At 47.0% G+C, this 25,507-nt stretch overlaps 1 protein-coding gene across 1 annotated transcript in view; it reads left to right on the forward strand.

The window, feature by feature from the left end:
• Positions 1–25,507, forward strand: part of PTGR1 (prostaglandin reductase 1) — a 27,501-nt gene continuing 1,994 nt past the window's right edge. The window contains exons 1-9 of the mRNA XM_081176860.1: positions 1–160; positions 6,044–6,159; positions 7,482–7,527; positions 9,411–9,470; positions 10,501–10,668; positions 12,863–12,980; positions 17,964–18,119; positions 20,345–20,450; positions 25,024–25,142. Coding sequence (XP_081032986.1) covers positions 6,054–6,159; positions 7,482–7,527; positions 9,411–9,470; positions 10,501–10,668; positions 12,863–12,980; positions 17,964–18,119; positions 20,345–20,450; positions 25,024–25,142 — 879 coding nt within the window. The 5' untranslated portion in view covers positions 1–160; positions 6,044–6,053. The remainder of the gene's footprint in view (positions 161–6,043; positions 6,160–7,481; positions 7,528–9,410; positions 9,471–10,500; positions 10,669–12,862; positions 12,981–17,963; positions 18,120–20,344; positions 20,451–25,023; positions 25,143–25,507) is intronic.

Consider the following 25,507-nt stretch of genomic DNA (forward strand, 5'->3'; position numbering starts at 1 on the left):
AGTGTTGACTTGTAGTGTTGCAGAGGGACAGCAGGCGGCAACCCAGAGTACTGTATATAAATGCTTGCACACACCCAACCTCCTCTCCAAACTCGGTAGTGTGCCAGAAGCAAAGCTGGTTTTCTCGGCTGCAAGGCAGACTTGTCAAACGGCCACACAGGTTAGTAACTGATAGCAGGGAGCAGAGAGGAAGCGGAATGGGAAATTTGAACCAGGGTGTTGCAGTATGCAGACCATTTTAAATCTTCTAATTTTTTAACAAGTACTCAGTGTAGTCCAAAGTTCAGGTTTTGTAATGCAAAAAGAGGCTTGGTTTGAAGGCTTTCTGGGAATGATGAATTGCTGACCTTCTCAAAGTTACCCGTTTCTGTTTGGTGTTTTGAAATGGTTAGTATGTTCTGGGTCTTCTCTGTAAGCAGAAAGAGAGAATCTTTTTGGTCCATTCATCCAAGTTTATTTTTATTTTTGTAGGGGGAGGAGGAGTGTTGATAACATCTGTCAGTCGAGCACAGTCCTTCCTTAACCATTGACAACTATTGGGTTAATTGATCCGTCGCTATAATGCTTTCCTGGCTTCTTTTGTAGCTTATCTTTTCCTTGTCTTTGATTCAGTGATCCATTCAGGCGGAACGTAAAAAGTTCTGGACACTAGGCTTTGTTATGTACTAAGCTTGGATCCTAGAACAATAGGCAAGTAGGATCCTAGAATGCAACAACTGATTGGCCTGCAGGAAAAGACCAATCAGGATCCAGGAGGGAAGCAGACTCAGCCAATCAGACGGGACTCATTGTGTAAATAATGTAAATGTATGTAAATATAATGTAAATAAAAGCCTGAGGCTTTTGGAGGGGGCAATTCTTTTTTTAAAAAAATAATTTTTATTGATTTTTCCATGTATACTTCTTCTAACAATATATCTTTACAGATGTGTATCTGAAGAAGTGTGCATGCACACGAAAGCTCATACCAAGAACTAACTTAGTTGGTCTTTAAGGTGCTACTGGAAGGAATTTTTTTATTTTGAATATATCTTTTAACAATTTTTCATATTTCGACCCTCCTCCCCTGGACTTCCCCCATACTCCTGTTTTATTTCCATATTGTTCACCCTGAGTATTGTTTCCCCAAAATTTTCTCAATACATATAGTCTTACTTTTTTTTATATACAACTATGTTTGTTTATTCAAACCCTGCCAATGAGTCCATTTCTTTATGTTGCCTCTTCATATATGTTGTAAATGGTTCCCATTCTCTTTTAAAGTCTTTGTTGTCCTTTTCATGTAACTTTTCTGTTAGTTTTGCCAGTTCTGCATATTCCATAAGTTTCCCTTGCCATTGTTCTTTCGTTGGTATTTCTTCTGTCTTCCAAGTTCAGGCTAATATAATTCTTGCCGCTGTTGTTGCATACATAAATAATTTCCAATTTTCTTTTTTTACATTTTGGTCTAAAATTCATAGAAGGAATGCTTCTGTTTCTTAACAAAGGTCTTTTTAAACATTTCCCCCCAATATCCCATCATTTCCCAATAATTTCTAATCGTTTTGCATTCCCACCACATATGATAGAATGTCCCATCTTTTTCTTTACATTTCCAACAGGTTTTTGATGCCTTTTTATACATTTTGACCACTTTCTCTGGTGTTATATACCATCTATACATCATTTTCATATAATTCTCTTTCAATAAGATACAATCTGTAAATTTTAGGTTCACCTTCCACATCTTTTCCCAATCTTCAAGTTGTATATTATGACTTAAATCCTGAGCCCACTTTATTTGTGCTGACTTTACCATTTCAACTAACGTTTCCCCATAAAGTAGGAAATTGTACTTTTTAAAAGTAATTTCGTGTCACTCTCGACTATCTCTTTTTGAAAGTTTGAAACTGTATAACTAAAACCTTTCTTACTGGCTTCCTTAAACTGTTCATTTAATTGTCTCTGATGCAACCAACTTTGTAAAAAGGTCTTCAGTTCCTCATATCCTTTCTACCTTAACCGTTTTCCCACCTCAATTAATAATCCTCTATATGTCGGCCATTTTCCTCCCTTACTAAGTGGTTTTATTGCTGATGCTTCCACCGGCGAGAGCCACCATGGTGTTTTTGGTTCTAAAAAGTCTTTATATTTATTCCAAACTTTTATAAGCGTTTTTCTTATTATATGATTATGAAAACCTTTATGTTAGGTTCGGGGGGCAATTCAATCACTGTTTTACAAGCTACAGTAAAGGTAAAGGGACCCCTGACCATTAGGTCCACTCGTGACTGACTCTGGGTTTGCGGCGCTCATCTCACTTTATTGGCCGAGGGAGCTGGCGTACCGCTTCTGGGTTATGTGGCCAGCATGACTAAGCCGCTTCTGGTGAAGCAGAGCAGCGCACAGAAACGCCGTTCACCTTCCCGCCAGAGCGGTACCTATTTATCTACTTGCACTTTGAGGTGCTTTCGAACTTCTAGGTTGGCAAGAGCTGGGACCGAGCAACGGGAGCTCACCCTGTCGCGGGGATTCGAACCGCCGACCTTCTGATCGGCAAGTCCTAGGCTCTGTGGTTTAACCCACAGCGCCACCCGCGTACAAGCTGCAATAAAGAGCATGAAATCACTACAGGGCTCCGAGTATATTCCACGATCCCTGTCCAAATCTATCACAACTTCTTGTGTTTTCCTCGTAAATTGCATCTTGTACATTAACGCCTAGGATGTCAGTAGCTTTGACATAATGCAAGAAAAAACTTGCAAAACGTAACATTCCATTTAGGAATGAATCACCAGGAGAATGTATGATCGAGCTTTTGTTGCTCATACTCTTTCACCTCGAGGGAGTGGTGGTTTCATAATTCTTCTGATTATTAAAGCAAAGCAAGCTCTTGACAGAAGATAAGCTAGAGAGATTAACAAATTGAGGTGGGCAACACCTGCCTTTGTCTAGGGTTTAAGGTACGCCCTCGCTGAGGATTCTGGGAGTTGTACTTGGGACCTTTTTCATGCGAAACGGATGCCAAGCTGCAGCCCTTTGCCCATACAATGTGCATCCATATCTTTTATCTAACAAGGAAATTAGCTTTTGTACCTGGCCATTTGCTGACAGTCTTTTCTCATTAGTTGATAGAGAATAATCCCCCCCCCAAAAAAACCTGAGCAACCCAAGCTCAGTTGGTTACAACATGGTGCTGATAAAGCCAAGGTTGCAGGTTTGATCTCTGTAATGGGAGCAGTGGCGTAGCGTGGGTTGTCAGCACCCGGGGCAAGGCAAGTAATTTGCGCCCCCTAACCCGTGGATTTGCACCCCCTAACCCTAACCCCCAGATGTTGCGCCCGGTGCGCCCGGCCCCCCTGCACCCCCCACGCTACGCCACTGAATGGGAGAGCTGGATATTCCTGCATTACACTAGAGGATACTGAGGGTCACTTCCATTAGGAAATGGTATGTCCTGCAGAGGACCCCAAGGTCCATGAAGAATAATAGCTTAAAGGTCCCGGGCCCTAAGGTAGCCAGACTATCCACCAGGGCCAGGGCCTTTTCAGTGGCGGCTCCGACCTGGTGGAATGCACTGTCCCACGAGACTAGGGCCCTTCAGGATTTGATCTCCTTCCGCAGGGCCTTCAATTTGAATTAGCCTGATCCTCTATTGCCTTTTCCCTTTGCTCTTCTATGAAGAAACCGTTTCTGGGACCCCACATTTAAATTCTTCCCTGGTCTCCTTGCTGGCCCTAGTAGGACCAACTTGGCCAGTTAGCCCTGGTGATCATTTGATGTCTACTGACTGGTTTTTTCCCCTCCCCCCCCCCAAATGACCCCTGAATTTTTGAATTCTATTGATACTGATTCTGCATTTTATGTTCTATTTTATGCTGTTTTTAAGTCATATTTTAATCAGTGTTTTATATTTGCTGTTAGCCGCCCTGAGCCTGGTTTTTAAACCGGGAAGGGCGGGGTATAAATAAATTATTATTATTATTATTATTATTATTATTATTATTATTATTATTATTATTATTGGGTTCCCATACATCCAGGAAAACTAGACATTCTCCTCTTTTGGGGGGCCCTAACATGCACATATGGGTAGATTTTTTGCAGTTGAAAGGAAATGTTGGGGGGCGCACACTTGCTTGGGAGGGCGCTGTGCCCCAGAAGCAGCACAGCAGAGCAAGGCCTTTGCAGCGAATATCAGGGGCTGGGGTCCTGCCTCTGCTCTGGCTGATCTGCATGCTGCTGCCAGCCTGAGCTGGGGAAAGAGGCACACGGGCATTGTTGTGGCAGCCCCACGTGCCTCTTTCCCTGACTCAGGCTGGTAGCGGCTTGAGCTGCCCTTTTTTGCTCTTCAATATATGGCAACCCTACTTCCGTCTCTACAATTCTATGATTGTATGATAATTATTGCTATAGCGCTGGTCTAGTCCAGAGATGCAGAACTTGTGGTCTTCCAGATGTTGGACTTTCACCACCCGGGGAACCTGTGATCCTCCAGGTGTTGGATTTTCACCATCCTTGTCCATTGGTCATGCTGGCTCTAGGACTCATGGGACTTCTAGCGATATCTGGAAGAGCAGATACCCCACCTCTGTCCGAAACTAATCTACCACATCTTGTTGCAGTTTCCCACAAGTTTCAATATGCTAACGTTCAGGGTGTGTCAGCAACTTTGGTAATAATACAAAAGAAAACTTGCGAAAGGTAATGTTCCCATTCAGGAGCGAATCGCTAGGAGAAGGCACGAAGCTTGTGTTGATCATACACAGTGAAATGCCCTTTCACACAGAGTGGTGGTTTCATAACTGCTCCGGTTACGAAGCAATCTCCTTGCAGTGTGACAGAAGAAAAGGGCAGAGAGATTGACAAATCATTGTGTGCAAACCTACCCTTTAGTTACACATTTCAGTGCCATGTTTAAATCTTTAAAAGGGAGTGACTTGGAGGGGCTGACTAAGGAGACTTTAAGCAGGTATACGAAACAAAATCTAGTGGCAGTGATTGGAAACCAAGGTTGTACTCGCATGGCAATTTGTCTCAATTTCCTGACTTTTCTCTAACTTCTACATTACATTTGGCCCTTTCACATGATGTGAAAATCTGCTTCCAGAAATATAGCAAAATCTAGAGCAAGGATTAGTGCTTGTTTCTGTGTCGTTACGTCAAAAAGCACCCATTTGCAACCGACACAGAAAGGAGTCCTAACTTTGTTCCAGATTCTGCTATATTTCTGGAACTGGATTTCACATCATGTGAAAGCTGAAGTATAATGTGGAAATTAACCGTTAGGGAAATGTTGGGGAAATGGACTAATCTGCCATGTCAATGCAGCTCTCTTCCACAGTCCTTTACCCAAAAGAAAGGAAGGGTGCATTGGGATTCTGTCAGCTGTGCTATACAGCTGATAGTAAAAGGTAAAGGGACCCTGACCATTAGGTCCAGTCGTGACCGACTCTGGCGTTGCGGTGCTCATCTCGCTTTATTGGCCAAGGGAGCCGGCGTACAGCTTCTGGGTCATGTGGCCAGCATGACTAAGCCACTTCTGGCAAACCAGAGTAGCGCACAGAAACGCCGTTTACCTTCCTGCCGGAGTGGTACCTATTTATCTACTTGCACTTTGACGTGCTTTCGAACGGCTAGGTGGGCAGGAGCAGGGACTGAGCAACGGGAGCTCACCCCGTCGCGGGGATTTGAACCGCCGACCTTCTGATCAGCTAGTCCTAGGCTCTGTGGTTTAACCCACAGCTCCACCTGTGTCCCTATACAGCTGATAGGCATGATGAAATCTGAAAGATGCAATGCTTTCATCCAAAGGAAGGAAGAGAGCAGGTTGCAAGAAAATAATGTTAGTTGGGGTATCCTGGAATTGCAAGGAGGATACCCACCAGCCTGTGGTTCAGGGAGCTGATTAAGGAAATAAATCACAGAAGTGTGTTCCCAGTTTTAATGTGGGGCTGGGGAGACACACAAACTTTTGCTTCAGCAATCGAAGAGTGCGGAGACCAGCACTCTGGCAATTCCTCTAATGGTTTATAACTTTGTATAATCTTATTTGATCACTCAGGACGTGAAAGATGGTGCGTGCAAAGATTTGGATCTTGAAGAAGCACTTTGAGGGATTTCCTAAGCACAGTGATTTTGAACTGAAAGAGGTGGAACTGCCGGCACTGAAGGATGGAGGTAAAAGGGATTTTTGCCTTCGTACTCACAAAGTTTTATGTGAATAAACTGAAGGGGTGAATCCACTGACTCGTCATTTTGGCCCACCATCAGAACATGAATCTCAATAGGATGCATGTTGAACATTTGCTAAGAAGAAATGATTTTCATTGCATTTGATTCCAAGGGAGGTGGAGGAAGCTTGTATTCTGCTGCTCCGGAGAACAGGACAGGTCAAGAGTTGTTGGATAATGGAATGAACTGTCTCAGAAGGTGGTAGACTCTCTCATTCACTGGAGGTTTTTAAACAGAGGTTGGATAGGGACAGTGGTGTAGCTTGGGTTGACAGTGCCCGGGGCCACATGGAGCGGTTGGAAGGGAGGGAAATGGGTGGAGTACGCATGCACATTCAACGCCTAATGACATCCACGTCACCCAGGAGTTTGCAGCTGCAGAGATAGGGAAAGAAGAGTCATTGTCTGGAGGGGTCACTTGCTGGTTTGCATGGAAAAGCTTCTTTTCAACGGCGTACAGTGACAGAAGCGTGCAGCTGTATTCAGGCAGCACCGGGTTTTGAAATTATGCACCCCTAATCATTTTGCAACCGGGGCAACCGCCTCTGTGCTCCCTATGCTACACCACTGGATAGGGTTTCTTTCGTTGTGATTCCTGCATTGAAGAGGGTTGGACTAGATGACCTGGCCTGGAAACGATGCCTTATGAGGAACGGCTAAGGGAGCTGGGCATGTTTAGCCTGGAGAAGAGGAGGTTAAGGGGTGATATGATAGCCATGTTCAAATATATAAAAGGATGTCACATAGAGGAGGGAGAAAGGTTGTTTTCTGCTGCTCCAGAGAAGCGGACACGGAGCAATGGATCCAAACTACAAGAAAGAAGATTCCACCTAAACATTAGGAAGAACTTCCTGACAGCAAGAGCTGTTCGACAGTGGAATTTGCTGCCAAGGAGTGTGGTGGAGTCTACTTTGGAGGTCTTTAAGCAGAGGCTTGACAACCATATGTCAGGAGTGCTCTGATGGTGTTTCCTGCTTGGCAGGGGGTTGGACTCAATGGCCCTTGTGGTCTCTTCCAACTATATGATTCTATGATTCTATTCTATGACCGCTTGGTCCCCTTCCAACTCTACGATTCGAACTTAGTAAGACTTACTACTGAGTAAACATGTCTTGGATCCCAGTCTGATGCCTTTCAAATGCCCTTTCAAATATCTGGTTCTCCCTTCCCATGGTGACTATTTTTTAACGAATTTAAGAGACTTAAGATTGTCTCCGATCTATGGTCAAGTTTGTCCATTAATCTACTTTATCATATTCTGTATTTCAGAGGTGCTGCTTGAAACTGTGTTCCTCAGTCTTGACCCATATATGAGGTATTGTTCTTTTTGTTGGACTTACCCGTTGAAGTATAACCCTGAAACTGCAGTACAGCTTGGCTATACCTCTTGCCTAGATTTCCCTACTAAATGTTAACTCTGGGCCAATTTGGATGCAAGACAAAACCATAGTTTCGCATGATGTGAATGAGCCCACAGCAAACCTTAGGCTCTCGCATGTTCCTTTGTCACTGGGGCCATCAAGAAGAGTTCAGAATCTTTCACTTCGGTTTTGAAAGTTTGCAAAACTTGCCAAAACTCCAACAAGATGTAGCTATGTAGTCTTAGCTATAGTTAGTGGAACCAAGCCAACTCCAAACCATAGTTAACAAATTTGGCTCATTTCCACTAACCATACATAACAAATAACTACAGACAAGGTTTCAGGCATCGCAGCAAACCACAGTTATTCGAAAGCAGAAGTTTCTAATTTCTTTACGGCCGTGAGGAAAGAGGAAACTGAGAGTGTGAGCCGAAGAATAGCTGAATCTGTGGTTGAGCATTGTGTTGGAGCGCAGCTTTTGTCTTCCCTTGAGAGCTTATTCTGTAGCAGAGTTTTAACAGTAAATTGGTGTAAGCTTCCAGAGGATAAGTCTGTCACCACAGCCTACGACTTCAGGATTTGAAATCCCTGTACGGAATTCTCCTATGAGCAATTTGTCATTAAAAATATAAGATAAAAATATACTTTCAAATTCTGAGGCCATGACCAGGAAGTAGCTGAACCTACTTCGCTATATTATGACACGCTTTTGAAGAACGTCAACAGGCAATTTTATGAAATTTCAAACACTATAGAGAAAGTTCCTCATGAAAAATTGTAGACTGACCGCCCATTGTTAACAGCTTATTCTGTCCTCTGTGTGGTCTTGATCACCCATGCATTATATTGCCATTAGCATTTCGTTTCTGTTGCTTTTGCCATAAGTAGGGTTGTTAATCTTACCAATTCTTACCAGTGCCTTTAATAGCAACTTCTCTCTGCAAATGCTGGTAGTTTAGAACGTTTATATACAGACTGTGTAAAATTCATCTATGAGTTGTTCTGTAGTTCTGCTCTCCAGGTGGTTGTTGACCGCGCAGGAGCAGGCCAGGCCATTGCTCTGGGCAGTTGGCAAACTCCGAGCTGTACACCATAACGAAAACATTGACTTGGATAGCATGCCTCTTGTTGCACGCTCTTGTGTTTTGAAGCAGCCGTGGTTATCAAAAGTTTATAAAGGCAAAAAACAAGACGCATAGTAAAAGGCTGGTTCTGGGTTTGAATCCCAAATGTCGGTGCAAATTGCTCCCAATCATAGAATCATAGAGTTGGAAGAGACCACAAGGGCCATCGAGTCCAACCCCCTGCCAAGCAGGAAACACCATCAGAGCACTCCTGACATATGGTTGTCAAACCTCTGCTTAAAGACCTCCAAAGAAGGAGACTCCACCACACTCCTTGGCAGCAAATTCCACTGTCGAACAGCTCTTACTGTCAGGAAGTTCTTCCTAATGTTTAGGTGGAATCTTCTTTCTTGTAGTTTGGATCCATTGCTCCGTGTCCGCTTCTCTGGAGCAACAGAAAACAACCTTTCTCCCTCCTCTATGTGACATCCTTTTATATATTTGAACATGGCTATCATATCACCCCTTAACCTCCTCTTCTCCAGGCTAAACATGCCCAGCTCCCTTAGCCGTTCCTCATAAGGCATCGTTTCCAGGCCTTTGACCATTTTGCCCTCCTCTGGACATGTTCCAGTTTGTCAGTGTCCTTCTTGAACTGTGGTGCCCAGAACTGGACACAGTACTCCAGGTGAGGTCTGACCAGAGCAGAATACCAGCAAAGGCATTCTCTGACAAGCCCGTCTTGTTGGTGTGTTTTGTTTTGTTCTCTACAGACCATACAGCAGGATTCATCTGAAGGAAGGGGATACAATGTTAGGATCCCAAGTTGCAAAGTAAGGTCCTCCATCAATATATATCTGTGTTTGTGAAAAGATTTTCCTGATGTTGCTAGCTGTGTTGCTGCTGCCATCATTGAGTCTTAGTTAATATAATGTAGTTCTAGCATATCTTTTGCACTTTGCAAATGTTTAAGGTGGAGTTCTTTAAACAAGCATGCGTGCGTGTGAGAGAGGGAGAGAAACAGACTGGAAACAGAATTAAGATTTCAGCGAACACATTATATTTTAGCAGTGCTTTTTTCTGGGGGGATGCATACCCCTAAACATATTGTGAATCTTTGTACTTTTGTCCATTTACTGTATTTATTTTCCCCGCTTTGAATTATAAAATGGTGATTTTCTTGAGTCAAAATGAGAGTACCCCTAAACATTTATTTTTTTTAGAAAAAAGCACTGTGTTTTAGTAGATTTGTGGTGATTGATATTAGAAACGTAGGCAGCTTCCTGCCTTAAACCAATGGTTCCTGTATCTGAGTACAGTCCACACCCATTAGTGGCAGCTCCCCAGAGCTTCAGACAGTCTTTCTCAGTCATAGCTGGGGATGGGAGGATTTGAATCTGGGCATAGCTATAGTGCTGAGCTATAGTGTCAGGAGCCCTGTCTGTATTGTATGTGACTTCCCCTAAATAATTTTGGGAAGAGGAAGTGATGGTTAAACCTCTCCGGGAATTGTAGCTCTGTGGAGGGAAGAACTCTCAGCTAATAACCCTCAGCACTCTTAACTAACTACAGTTCCCACGATTCTTTGGCAGAAGCTGTGACTATGGTACGGCACTGCATTAAGTCTGTAGAGCAGACGGGGCACCCTCATCAGTGTAACCTGTGTCCCATCTTTGGAGAGCATGCTGCCGATTCTATGCAAAAAAATCCACTCTGGTACCTCTCTCTGCACAGTAAATTGTTGCAGCTGCTTGATACCTGTTTAGATATAAATGACAAAATCTGCTTTCACTTTGCTGTACGCAGAGCAGTTTTGCTGATGCAACTGTGCTTTTTTTTTTAAAAACATAAATATATATATAGAGTTCTGGAAAGCAAGTGCCCCACGTTCCCTGTGGGTTCCTTCGCCCTAGCGAGAGCAGGCTGGACAACTCACTTCATCTCCACAAGCAAAGAGCTGTTTCCTATGCTACCTAACTGGCCGGAAAAACTGCCCCGATCTTTGGCTCTGGGAGCTATTGGCATGCCTGGGTGAGTAGCCTTGGAAGTGGCTCAGAAGCTTTGGGGATGAGCTTCAAGTGTGTGGCTTCCACTCCCTTTTGGGCACTGACGCATCATGGCGCTTGTGCAAAATGTGAGAAGGCATAGACGTGGTTGTGTAGCCGGTTGTGTAGCTCTCCCCCCTCCAGATCCACAAAAGCCATTGAAAAGCATTGAAAGCGCTCAATTAACGGAGGTTCCACCCCCACGACCCAAGCCTGCCCCCCATAATGTCCCCTTTTTATGGATATACAGTGGTACCTCGGGTTAAGAACTTAATTCGTTCTGGAGGTCCGTTCTTAACCCGAAACTGTTCTTAACCTGAGGTACCACTTTAGCTAATGGGGCCTCCTGCTGCTGCCGTGCCACCGGAAAACGATTTCTGTTCTCATCCTGAAGCAAAGTTCTTAACCCAAGGTACTATTTCTGGGTTAGCGGAGTCTGTAACCTGAAGTGTCTGTAACCTGAGGTACTGCTGTATTTAAAGGTAAAGGGGCCCCTGACCTTTAGGTCCAGTCGTGGCCGACTCTGGGGTTGCGGCGCTCATCTCGCTTTATAGGCCGAGGGAGCTTCCGGGTCATGTGGCCAGCATTTCTAAGCCGCTTCTGGCGAACCACAGCAGCGCACGGAAACACTGTTTACCTTCCCACCGGAGCAGTACCTATTTATCTACTTGCACTTTGACGTGCTTTCGAACTGCTAGGTTGGCAGGAGCAGGGACCGAGCAATGGGAGCTCACCCCGTTGCGGGGATTCGAACCGCCGACCCTCTGATCGACAAGTCCTAGGCTCTGTGGTTTAACCCACAGCGCCAACCACGTCCCCCACTGTATTTACCCATGATTTTTTTAAAAATGCTCTGTGTGGCGTTCGTACAGCGCCCCCGGTTGTCTCACAGACTATTGACCCGTACACCACTAATCCGCTGCCACCAACCAGGTCCTCCCCTGTGAATCACTTAGTCTCAGTCAGGTTCTTAAGTTAACAAAGAAAAGTGTAGTTTATTGCAGACACAAACTTTAACGGCATTCCAAACGTTGTTACTCTTTACTTTCTTAGTCTTAATTTTCCTCTCTCTATCTCTTCTACCTCTCCTCACTCAAGAACCCACTGCCCTAATTGTCTCTCTGTTTCCAACTGCCTTTCCCAACCAACCAACTAACCAACCCACTAAAACCAACCAACTCCCCATAAACAACTAACTCAAACCTCGGGCTAAGCCCTTTTATATACAGGTAGATTCCAGAATTCTACTGCCCGTCCCCCCCCCCCAACAAAAATCCTGGGCGTAGGCAGAATGCCTCTCCCGGGGGCACTGTCTCTGATTGGGGGGAGGCCTTCAAAGAACCCTTAGATGGGGGGCAGCGGTGGCTGGTGCCCATTGGTTTTCGGAGGACAGAAGGCACGGAGGTCAACAGCTGGAACAGTCTGAGCCAATGGAAAGTAGAGCCCAGACCATCACTTGGTTGCAGGTGCGCCGACTTGGTAGGGAGACTGGGGGGGGGGTGTGCAATGTCACATGCGACATCTAGGTACTGTGGGCAGCGCTCCGGCGTAACCCACTGAACCTCTTGTGCTTGCCGATTGGAAGGTCGGTTATTCGAATCCCTGCAACAGAGTGAGCTCCCATTGCTCTGTCCCAGCTGCTGCCAACCTAGCAGTTTGAAAGCACACCAGTGCAAGAAGATAAATAGGTACCACTGCAGCGGGAAGGTAAATGGCAATTCAGTGTGCTCTGGTTTCTGTCACGGTGTTCCATTGCGCCTGAAGCGGTTTAGTCCTGCTGGCCACATGACCCGGAAAGCTGTCTGTGGACAAACACCGGCTCCCTCGGCCTGAAAGCGAGATGAGCGCCACAACCCCATAGTTGCCTTTGACTGGACTTAACCATCCAGGGGTCCTTTACCTTTACCAGGTGCTGCATGGCAGCTCGGCCTCCATGGCCAGCGGCTCTTCTGCCTCCTAGTGGCAGAACTTTTTTATGGCACCCGGGGCATCTGTGTGCACCGGGGAGATATAGAGGGCAAAGGGAGCCCACTGAATGCCAGCCCAACCCTTGCCACTGCCAGAGTGGTACCAGCCTCGCAAAGCAGCTCAGGGAGGTTGGCGTGAGAAGGACGCCGTGCTCCCTTCGACATCCTTGACAAGCTAACTTTTCCTGCCTCCCTCCCCTTTTTCCCTCCCAGGCTCACTGCCTACTTTGGCCTGCTTGAGATCTGTCAGATGAAACCTGGAGATACCGTCCTGATCAATGCTGCAGCTGGGGCTGTGGGGAGTGTGGCCGGGCAGATCGCTAAAATAAAGGTAAGCGGTCGCGGAAAAACAAGTTGGTATTATGGGCCCAGAGCAGAAAGGGCAGGGGGACTTGGAAGAAGTGTCCCAGGCAGTACATACTGCCTCTCCTGATATGCCCTGCAGAGGACCTTAAGGTCCATGAATAATCATAGTTTAGAGGTCCCGGGCCCTAAGGGCGTCAGATTATCTTCCACCAGGGCCAGGGCCTTCTCAGTGATGACTCCGACCTGGTGGAAGGCTCTGTCCCATGAGCATAGGCGCCGACTCCATGGGGCCTGAGGGGGCTCGAGCCCCCTCAAAAAAATTTTGGGGGGGGCTCAGCCCCCCCAATAATCTCGGGCGCCCTTCCAGCAGAGCGCCGCCGCCGTCCCCCGCCTCCTCCCCACCTGCTCCTTCGCCAGCCAGCCAGCCGCGCGCCCTAATCGGAGAGCCCCGGCCGTCCCCCGCGAGATTAGGGAATCCCCGGGGGCGGGGGCTCCTGCCTCGCTGCTTCGCAGCACCACCGCCACTGCCAAGGCACTGCCGGAAATCCCGCGAGAACAGGGGAATCCCGACTGGCCACACCTCCCAGCCAGCCAATCGGCTGGCTGGGGGGGCGTGGCTTGCCCTATTTAGGGCCGGAGCCACTTTATTTGCATATTCATGAGCTTATTTATTATTCATGAGCTTTCCCGGGCCCCCCCAATATTTTTTATAAGTCCGCGTCCCTGCCCATGAGACCAGGGCCCTGCAGGATTTAACTTCCTTCTGCAGGGCCTGTAAGACAGAGCTATTCCGCCTGGCTTTCAATTTGGACTTTGCCTGATCTTTTATTCCCCTTCCTTCCCTCCCTTCCCCTTTTTATGAAGACTACCCGCTCTGGGATCCCACAGCTAATTCTCCCCTGGTCTCCTCGCTGGCCCAAATAGGACTAATTTAGCCAGCTAGCCCTGGTGATCATCTAATGTTTATTGGATGGATTTCCCCCCTAAACTGATTTTTGAATTCTGAATTTATTGTTATTCACGTTTTATACTGTATTTTATGCTATTTTTGGTTGCCTCAATTTAAGTGTTTTAAATTTGTTCTTAGCCGTCCTGAGCCCGGTTTTCTGAACCGGGAAGGGCAGGGTACAAATAAAAATTTATTATTATTATTATTATTACATCTCTGCACTGCTTGATTTGATGGGGAATGGGACAAGAATGTACGTGTGTGTGTGTGAGAGAGAGAGATTAGGACAAAACTACTGTGATCCATGAGGGACGCGGGTGGCGCTGACGGACGCGGGTGGCGCTGTGGGTAAAACCTCAGTGCCTAGGACTTGCCGATCATATGGTTGCGGTTTGAATCCCCGCGGCGGGGTGAGCTCCCATCTTTCGGTCCCAGCTCCTGCCCACCTAGCAGCTCGAAAGCACCCCTAAGTGAAAGTAGATAAATAGGTACCGCTTTATAGCGGGAAGGTAAACGGCGTTTCCGTGTGCTGCGCTGGTGCCAGCTCGCCAGAGCAGCTTTGTCACGCTGGCCACGTGACCCGGAAGTGTCTCCAGACAGCGCTGGCCCCCGGCCTCTTAAGTGAGATGGGCGCACAATCCTAGAGTCGGACATGACGGGCCCGTACGGGCAGGGGTACCTTTACCTTTACCTTTACTGTGATCCATCCACCCTGAACCTTAAAAAAGGTGTGTGCACGTTCCTTTCTTGCAAAGTAGAACAGTCTGAGAAGCATTTCTCTCTTTAATAATCATCCTGTGAATTATTCAGAATCCAGATGTGGAACCCAGGTGGAAATTGGGGCCTACCTTTGTTAGGCCAGTTTGACAGTGGCTCCAAGTCTGTGCGTGTTAAGAAAAGTGAGATATCGGCTGGCGTGATGGTGCAAAGTCGTGGGCTTAGGTACACATTAGCATCTTAGCGCATCTTAGCATCTTAGTGATGTCGCTTACCTGCACTGTGTTTCCAGTTGCGTTTTTCCTTTGGAGTATGCACCAGAGAAGAGACGGGGTGGGTGTGTCTTGACACAATGCGCCTTGCCGGGTTTCTCTGTGCCTGCAGCCCCCCCCCAATTCAATTTAAAGGAAATTTTTATAATAATTTTTATTAAGTTTTCCATTTAACAATCCAATCATATCACATTAATTATTCCAAATTTTACCAATACATATCATAAAGTCCAAATATTTTGCCAAATTATAAATTTTTGTTGGGGGTTCCCATGCTTCGAGTTCAGTAGGGTCCAATCATCTCATATTTCTGCTGCTTTTAGTGTTCACCAGTCCCATCTTTCAATCTTCTTGTTGTTTTCCTTTTTCTTCCTAATAGCCTCTGAGTTGTTTCCACAGGTGAGTTAAAGTAAGCAATATTATGCTTCTGTGTGAACTTTGTAAGGCTTTACCTTTTTTTAAAGCTGGTAAGTCTTTTGTTTGTCATAAATCCTCACATGCTGATCCAAAGTCCTCCTCGGGTGGCAGACGCCATATTTCTCAGTTCTGATGAAATAAAATCTAGGCATTTGCTCATAAAGTTGCTCATAAATCTAGGCGTTTGCTCATAAAGTTGCACCATAAATTAGTCTTTCCAGGGAAGAATTGCCAAGTCGAACTTAGAATACAAACATGATAACAGAGTAATGGCTCGCCTCCCCCTATGACTGTTAATCTCGCAACATAGTCTGTCTCATAATGGCGGATCCTGATTAAAAACTGCGTCACAAGAGAGCCTTTTATTTTCTTTCCAGATATTTCAAAAAACAAAGGCTTTAGTTGATATTTTTATTTCCACACAGTTTATTTTCCAATCTCACTTGCTATAGGTCATATTAACGATTCTTCTAGGAGGGGGGTTGTTAGGTAATATCGTAATAAGAAAATAAAAAGTCCCCCCCCCCTTTCCATTCCGTTTCAACATACCGGCATAGATGTTATTTTTTGATGTCATCTCCTTTCCAGTCCAATCCATCACTCTTAACTTCTCAGTGGCAGGCTTAATTAGCAGCTAACATACCCTTTTCTTCGCTCGAAGTATGTGTAATTAATATTATATCCAATTTTTCATCTTAAGAAATGCAACTAGGGTCGAACTCGGAGACAGCGTCCGGGAGATTCAAGCTCGCTCGAGGGTTTTCCGTCCAGTGCCCTCACCCCCTCCTTCTTTCGAAATTGGGGTTGATTTATGGGCAACCGCGGATGAGGCTGCATCTTCCCTTACACCGGGAAGAAAAATGGGAGGCTGATTTACTTCCATATCAGCCCCTTAATTACCTCGTGTGAGCTGGAGAGATGGTATTGTCGGCCATCTTCCAAGGTGCCCCTAGCGGAGCCCCCCGGAGGGAAGCTGGTTTGAGGGGAAACGTGACTAAACAAGAATAGTTTTCAAGAAATGGCGGTGGTTATGGATTTTGGCTGGCATCATGTGTGCTTGGCTGCCCTTAGGCCTGTGTGGATATTCCAGCAAAAGTCCTGGGTTGCCTCTGCCACAGTATCCACAGGCTGCCGAACCTTGCAGCTGCTTTGCACCCCCTGCCCGTCCCATCCAGATAAACTCCAATGGCACCAGGGTTGGGCTGGTGGCTTGGCATCTCTGCCCCACCATGCCAGCTGCTATGGGAGAAGTGTATTGGCATGCAATGTTCACTTTGCTCCGATGGCAGGAGAGGGTTTTTCTTTCTGCAGGCATGGTTGTCTTGAAGAGACAAAAGCGCTGGCGCTTTGGCTTCTGTCCCGGTGTCTCGAGATTCTTTAGTTTTTGTTAATCTCCTTTGGCCCTTTCGCTTGTTGTCACAAAGCTTGATGCTTTGCCCGTGACGATGATGCAGAGTTCTTTATCGTGCACGGGCTCGTTCGGCTTGCGCAGTCAGGAGAATTAAGGACGCTGCAGCACTCCAGAGAGGAGCATGGATGAGAAATGGCAGGAAGAAAGCTGTCAGTCCGGTTTCCTTTTGAGCGTGTAGCGTTGTGATGGTTTCCTGAATGGCGTGAAAAACAAATGGGTTTTGAACATAGCTGTCAACTTACAGATTTGAAAATAAGGGACCGGCAGCCTCAAAAATAAGGGATCAGCAGCCAAAATAAGGGATTTTAGTCAACCAGCTGAAATGCGAAGTTAAAAGGGACCAGATAATTTGGGAGAGCAGCGCCGGTGTTTAGCCCTTCATTTCCAGAGGTTGCTGCTCAAGACACCAGCTGATGAAACACTGCAGTTAAATAACTACAAGCAGCAACCACTTTTCGTGCAAAACGAAGTCCAGGTTACGAAGATGCTGCTGCAGTTCTGTATCTTTTTTCTTGTGCTCCATCTGCAGCTCTTAGTTCCATCAGGCAGGGCAGGAGGAAGCGGGGGGGGGGGAATAGCACCTGAAGTAAACCCGCAGATCAGACCATCTATGCTTGTCTACCACTACAAATCTATGGGAGAAGCGCTTGCGGTCCTTCCTCCACTTTCCGCCTCTATGGTTAGCCCTTGGAACACCTGCCCGCGCCTCTGCATCCTCTCTCTGAACTGCTTTCTCTATGGTTGCCCTCGCTCTCCTCTCAAGGCTCCTCCGCAATTCATAGGCCGTGCCAGGCTGTCCATCTCCTCTGGGTCCTTTGGCGGTGCAGCCGCAGTACGGCCTAGCGGGAGCAACGGTGGGCAGAGGGGAGGTCCCAGGCAGAGCTGCTCAGTTCGGCGGCCGCAAGAAGGATGGCGGCAGAAGGGCCCGAGGCTCCCGTCAGTCCCAGCGGGGAGGGGCTCCCGCGGGCCGAGGCTGGTGAGAGGCGGCTGGAGGGGGGCGGGCCGGGCAGCCAAGCAGCACAGTTGGAGCCTCCTTCCTCCCTGGCCAGCAGGGAGGGAGAGGAGCTGCTTCCTTTGAAAACCGGGAAATTTAAGGGACATCATCAATAAGGGACAGCAGTGGGACACGGCGCTGGGATAAGGGAGTTTCCCGCCAAATAAAGGACGGTCGGCAGCTATGGTTTTGAAACGGCACGAGCAGTGCGAGGAAGCATTATATAACTTATTTTCTTTATCCTGCAGGGTTGCAAAGTGGTTGGCTGTGCAGGTTCGGACAAGAAAGTGGCCTTCCTCAAAGAAATTGGCTATGATGAAGCCTTCAACTATAAGACAGTGGGGTCTCTGGAAGAGGCCCTGAAGAAAGCTTCGCCCGATGGCTATGACTGCTACTTCGACAACGTAAGCTCAAACGGAGCGCCAACTCTTGAAATGCGGGAGACGTTTGCGCCGTTTGCTGGCACCTACGGCGTGTGCGCATGCACATTGGGGTGTGGTGTGGAGGGTGAACAGAACCCACTGCCCCAGCTGTCAATGCCAGTGTCGCCAGGTGGGCACATGGGGCATGGAGGGTTTATGGAGCCCATGGCTGAGCCCTTGCAGCTGGAGCCAAGCAGGGCTGCGCTGTGCCAGCTACTCGCACCGGAATGAGCCCAGCCAGTCAGTGCGGCCCTTGGCAGTCTGTGGCGATCACACAGGGTCCCCGGACGTTTCACCATCTATTGATCCCTGTGCCACCACTTTATTTCTCGCTGCCACCACCCAGGCCCTACCTGGGACAATACTGAGTCCAGTCAGGGTTAAATTGGAACATAAACTTCTGTTTATTTATTGCAGTTTAACAAGCGTGTGGTTTCATAAACGGTATCGGTCAATTACAAACATGGGGTGCCTATCCAGACCTAAAACTTCCGCTACTTGCTCTCTCTCACTAAACCACCTCTCAGATATTTACTTGTCTTCCCAGCTCCTAACTGTTCCTGACTCAGCTTATTTCGCTACACTAACTCAACCTCCCCACAGACTCTATCCCCATTCACTCCCACTCCAACCAACCACCCAACTCCCAATGAACTCCTCCCTTCGCCCCTCCCAGAGCTGGTTTTATAGTCTCTCTGACTCCACCCCCCTGGGTTCTGATTGGGTAACCTGTTTAACTATTTCACCTCCAGCACTCTCATATGTTAACGTCACACGGTCAGCAAGGGGGCTGAGGATGCGGATGTGAGGCCATGATCCGGGTCACAGATACCCCTAGCAAACAAGCAGGGCAGGATAGGGACGTCTGGTTCACACACCCCCTAAAAATTGTGCCTCCTGGGACCCCCGCACACTCCACCCCTGATTGAAGAAAAGCTTTTTGGTATTGTTTGCTTGTTTGGAGTGGGACGTTGTCAAAAGCTTTCGGTCTAACCTTGCTAGAGCAAGGTTATGCCAGTGCACAGACTTCGCTGTAGCAAAGGAGCTGCTAAACATCCTTGGTTTTGGGCAAGCAACAGCCTGAACCTGTCCCAATGCGATGAATTCTAGAGATGGAAAGGGGTCATTCTAGGGTCATCTAGTCCAACCTGCTCTAATCTAGGAATCTCAGCTAGATCATACATGTCAGGCGGGATTGGTGCTGAGCAAGCCACAGTGACTTACACACCTGCGGCAAGTTGGAGCTAAGATTTGTGTGCTGAACCAGAGAAGCCTACCTTGTAAAAACAAGCCTGCCCGGAATAATTTGAACACCTGCATTGACTTGCCAGTTTGATCTTCCCAACGCATAACTGCAGGGGCCTGGTTCCTTACCTGCTCAATTCCCTGGAAATCAGAGATACTGCTTGCAGCAAATTTTTTCGGTTTGAAAACTTCGGCCCCATCCACAGAATATGCTCAAAGCAGTATTGTACCACTTGGATACTGTCATTTGTAAAGAGTTTTTACCAGACCTCTAGAGGTACAATTCCTAAAATGGTTTAACAGGCAGTTCCTGTTTGGGAATTGTAGCTCCTTTTGTTCAGACTGTAAACATACCTAGCTCCTTCAACCGTTCCTCATAACGGTTGAATTCAAAGGACGTTTTGAATTCCTTACAAACATGCACCACTAGATGGCACCAGAGAGAAAACATTTTCTATACATTTTTTTACAGTGTGGTTCCCCCCACCTTTGTTATAACAATTTAATTTCTGACTTATTTATAGAGTCGCCCCCCCCCCCCATGTGTAGATCCACCCATGGCTTGGTTTCCAGTACACAAAGCCACCTTCCTCCCCTTCTGGGTAGTTTTTCAATAGTAAAGAAAACTGTCAGAGTGTCCAAACTCCGAAGTTGGTTTTATTTAAGCAGATATGCATGCAAAGTGCTTCGGGGGGGGGGGGGGACCTGCCTCCCCTCACCAAAAAAATTAAAAGTGGCCAGCCTGCCTGAATGGAGAGAGAAAAGAGAAAGAGACTGTGGTCAAATCCACATGCACACCATGCATTTAATAATGCATGCTTGCACCAGTTTAGCAGTCATGTGTTTCCCCCAAAGAGTACTGGGAAATGTACAGTATGTGCTGGGAATTGTAGCAGAAACCCCTTAGTGTTTGTTTCAATGCGTTGCATCATGGCACATTGTAACGGTCTTTATCTGAACAGGTCGGAGGCCAGTTTTCAACTGTTGCTCTGGGCCAGATGAAGAAATTTGGGAGAATTGCTGTGTGTGGCGCCATCTCCTTGTACAATGACACAGTGCCCCAAACAGGTAAAACTTGTATTTTTATTTTTGTCTGTTGCTTTATAGCTTCTGGGGAGAAAGGGTCACGGGCTGATAAAGGCACAAGTTTATAATGCTTACATAGGTCACACTTCGCAATTTAATGGGGCTGTTCTTCAGGAATTCCATTGCCATGTTTAACAGGCAAAACAACTGCCAGAAGCTGCCAGTGGAAGCTTTTAATTAAAAGTTCAATAGCTCAGTTGGTAGAGCACTTAATCTTAAGGTTGTGAGTTTGAGCCTCACATTGGGCAAAAAGATTCCTGCACTGCAGAAGGTTGGACTAGATGACCATTGCGGTCCCTTCCAACTTATTATTGTAGTTGTTAAATTTATATACTGCCCTATACCCGGGGGTTTCGGTGGTTCACAGAATAAAATCAAGATATAAAATCACAAAATACATAATAAAAATAAAAACAACAACCCAATACACCCCCCTTTTTTAAAAAAAAAAAAAAAGGCATAGGATGTCAAACAGATCAACCAAAATGAATGTTTTTGCCTGTCGCCTAAAGGTGTATAATGAAGGTGCCAGGCAAACTTCCCTGTGGAGAACATTCCACAGACAGGGAGCCACTGTAGAGAAGGCCCTGTTCTCGTGTTGCCACTCTCCGGACCCCTCAAGGAGACGGCACACAAAGGAGGGCCTCCTAAGATGATCTCAGGGTCCGGGTAGGTTCATATGGGTACAGGCGGTCCTTAAGGTATTGTGGTCCTGAGCTGTTTAAGGCTTTATAGGTCAAAACCAGCACTTTGAATTGGGCTCTACAAGAAGACAACATGCAGGAAGCTCTGGGATACAATGGTTCAGTGGCATTGTCTGGGTTTGCCCTAAAATGTGAAGCAACAAAGGATGTTGTTTAGTCGTTTAGTCATGTCTGACTCTTCGTGACCCCATGGACCAGAGCACTCCAGGCACTCCTGTCTTCCACTGCCTCCCGCAGTTTGGTCAAACTCATGCTGGTAACTTCGAGAACACCATCCAACCATCTCGTCCTCTGTCGTCCCCTTCTCCTTGTGCCCTCCATCTTTCCCAACATCAGGGTCTTTTCCAGGGAGTCTTCTCTTCTCATGAGGTGGCCAAAGTACTGGAGCCTCAGCTTCAGGATCTGTCCTTCCAGGGAGCACTCAGGGCTGATTTCCTTCAGAATGGAGAGGTTTGATCTTCTTGCAGTCCATGGGACTCTCAAGAGTCTCCTCCAGCACCATAATTCAAAAGCATCAATTCTTCGGCGATCAGCCTTCTTTATGGTCCAGCTCTCACTTCCATACATCACTACTGGGAAAACCATAGCTTTAACTATACAGACCTTAGTTGGCAAGGTGATGTCTCTGCTTTTTAAGATGCTGTCTAGGTTTGTCATCGCTTTTCTCCCAAGAAGCAGGCGTTTTTTAATGTTGGGACTGCTGTCACCATCTGCTGTGATCATGGAGCCCAAGAAAGTAAAACCTCTCACTGCCTCCAGTGAGAAATGGAAATGGAGGCAGTGAGAAACGGTTAGTGCAGGGGTCAGCAAACCTTTCAGGAGGGGGCCGGTCCACTGTCCCTCAGACCTTGTGGGGGGCCAGACCCACCTTCTCCTGAAAGGACCCGCCCCTCACGCCACCGTCACCTCATCTTCAGCAGCGTCGTCATCGTCCTCTGCCTCTGCCAGGGGTCTGCGGAGTGCAGAGCCCATGCTGCTGGCCTGGGCAGCAGAAGCAGTCTCCCTGCCGCTGCAGCTTCCTCCCTTTCTGCTCTTGGCCATACATGGCTGCCTCAGTGGGAAGGAAGGGGCATCACCCAGAGGTGTCCGTGGCTTTGGATTGGCTGCAGGAGCTTCCTGCAGCCAATCGGAAGCCACACCAGCGTTGTGGAAGTCAGTCCCCGCATGGCGAGGCCTCCGCACTGCGCTGGTTTAACGCGGGGACTGACCGAGCTGGCGGCAGGGTCCGCAGGCCGGATTTACGAGCCCGGTGGGCCGCATCCGGCCCCCGGGCCATAGTTTGCCGACCCCTGGGTTAGTGTGTGGAACAACCTGAGTGTAGACGACAGAAGCTCCTGCTCAAAAACAACAACAAAGGCTATAACGTTTGCTGGATCTTTTCAGGGATCCTTTGTATATCAGCATTCAGTGTAGCTTGATAAGGCCATACGGGCAACATTTCTGAAATACCTATTTGAGGAGCAGAATAGTTTGACACCACAAGAGGTCCGTAGTGAGCTAGAAACCACTTGCTGCTACTGTAATCCACAAATTACGCTAGCAGGACTAGACGTTTTATAAGGAGAAATATATGAAATATTGCAAAGAGGAGAAAGAAGAGAGATGCTAGTTTTGAGAGTTAAATGTAATAGTGGAAGTAAGAAATGTATATTAAGTGATTAGATGGGGAAATTGTCAGATGTGATTGGTGGAAGTAAAAAAAAAATGGTGTAAGAAATGAAAGTATGTTTAATTACTGTTGAAAATGGTAAGTTGAAAAATTAATAAAAAATTATATATATATAAAAAGAAACCACTTGCTGCTGCTTTGAAAATAATTTCAGCATTCCCCCTTATCGTAGTAGCACAGTTGAGCAATTGAAACTCGGGCTTCTAGTTGGCTTCTAGTTGAGTTAACTGGCTCCCCCCTCTTCCCTGCAACAGTTTCCAAACACTCCTAGTCTTCTGAAGTCATTGGGACCGTTGGTAGAAGTCAGCTCACCATTCCTCTTGCAAAGCACTTGGAAGCGGTAGCGAAATTTGCTAATCACTGGTTTGCGATTGGCATCCACGGTTACTCCTTTCAGCCGCTGGGATGTAATGAAAAAGAGTATCGGGCCTAGAAACCTCGGTTAAAAATTGCTGTGGGTTAAACCACAGAGCCTAGGACTTGCGGATCAGAAGGTTAGCGGTTCGAATCCCCGTGACGGGGTGAGCTCCCGTTGCTCGGTCCCAGATCCTGCCAACCTAGCAGTTCAAAAGCACGTCAAAGTGCAAGTAGATAAATAGGTACCGCTCCGGCGGGAAGGTAAAAGGCATTTCCGTGCGCTGCTCTGGTTTTGCCAGAAGCAGCTTAGTCATGCCGGCCACATGACCCGGAAGCTGTATGCCGGCTCCCTTGGCCAATAAAGCGAGATGAGCGCCGCAACCCCAGAGTCGGTCACGACTGGACCTAATGGTCAGGAGTCCCTTTACCTTTACCTAGCTGTACAGTTTGGGCAGAATTAAGCAAGAGGCAGTGCTTCAATGTCGCCTACCTCACAGGGCTGTTGGTAAGAATGACAAAGCGAAGAGCGCAGTTTTTTGTGGGCTTTTTAAAATTCATTTTAAAAAACAACAGTTCTGCTCTGAGCTTATTTTGACTGTTAGGGGGAGCTGTGCAGGATTATGTGAAAGCCCTGCGATCTCTGCTGGAATGGGAAGTTGTGGAACAATAGTTAACTGGGCTTTGGTCAAAGATGGCGTCTTTCCTCTTGGCAGTTCCAAGGTGACTGAGTTGCCTGACCTTCTGCTCCATCAGGTTCCTTTCCACAACTTTTCCTCCAGCAGACAGGAAGAAGCACAGGGAAAACAGAGAGGAGGAAAGCAATTTGGTGATGAAAAAGTAAGAAGTGAGAGGGACCAAGCACGGCTATTCTATCTTAAACCCCTAGTGCAGAAGCACCTCTGGATTATGAAGGGGAAGAACGGGGGGGGGGGGGAGACACAAGTTATCAGCTAGGAAAAGCCTCCATTAACTGTGCAGCTGAAATATTTGCTCAACTGGATTTGCAAAAAGATGGGGGGGGGGAGACACTTGTTTGTACTGAAAAATACGCTTGATTTCCTTTTTTTTGAAGAGAAATGAGCTTGCACGCTGCCTTGGTCTCCCAGGCAGTGATAGAAGCTTGCCATGAAAACTACAGGAATGTAGGAAGTCTCCTTGCGCCAAGTCAAACCATTAGCCTGTCTTGCTCAGTATTGTCAACCCTGACCGGTTGTGGCTCTGAAGTTTCAGGCAGGGGAAATTGCCAGTCCTACCTGGAGATGCCAAGGGACGCGGGTGGCGCTGTGGGTTAAATCGCAGAGTCTAGGACTTTCCAATCAGAAGGTCGGTGGTTCGAATCCTCGCCACGGGGTGAGCTCCCGTTGCTCGGTCCCTGCTCCTGCCAACCTAGCAGTTCGAAAGCACGTCAAAGTGCAAGTAGATAAATAGGTACCACTCTGGCGGGAAGGTAAACGGCGTTTCCGTGCGCTGCTCTGGTTCACCAGAAGCGGCTTAGTCATGCTGGCCACATGACCCAGAAGCTGTACGCCGGCTCCCTCGGCCAATAAAGCGAGAGGAGCACTGCAACCCCAGAGTCGGCCACGACTGGACCTAATGGTTAGGGGTCCCTTTAACTTTACCTGGAGATGCCAGGCATTTACCCCGCAAGATAACTCCGCCACTGAGCCATGACTAGTATTTGCACCCTGCGCTGAGTTTGGGGGGTTGGAATAAATGATGTCCGATGTCCCTTCCAACTGTGCAATTCTAACATGAAGCTAAAGCTGGTGCAAACTGCCTGTAGCGTGGAAATTTCACTAACCCTTTTCCCTCATGTCTCTTCCAGGACCTTATATGCAGCTTATGATGATCCTAAAGGAGCTGCGCATGGAAGGGTTTGTCGTCCAGCGCTGGGCGGACAGGAGAGAAGAAGGTATGACGGCACTGTTGAAATGGGTCTCAGAGGTAAGTTTGTTCTGTGTTGTCTTTGGACCTTAGAATTGTGAAGCTTGACCCAAGTCCGTATTGTGATATTGGTCTCATAATTTATGACCTGGCAATATATCATGAATCATGATGTGCGTTAGAGCTGGGCGGTATATCATCTGAAGCCAGTTTGAAGTCCATATTGTGATAGAGGTTTCGTAATTTTTGAAACTCTTGGGACAGCGAATCTCTCTCAGATCCCTCTACATACGGGATCTTCGGGTTACGGTCATGGCAAACCTGGAAGTGTATACAGTAGTACCTCAGGTTAAGTACTTAATTTGTTCCGGAGGTCCGTTCTTAACCTGAAACTGTTCTTAACCTGAAGCACCACTTTAGCTAAT

The sequence above is a fragment of the Podarcis bocagei genome (genome assembly GCF_964188305.1).
Source record: "Podarcis bocagei genome assembly, chromosome: 17".
Lineage (NCBI taxonomy): Eukaryota > Metazoa > Chordata > Lepidosauria > Squamata > Lacertidae > Podarcis > Podarcis bocagei.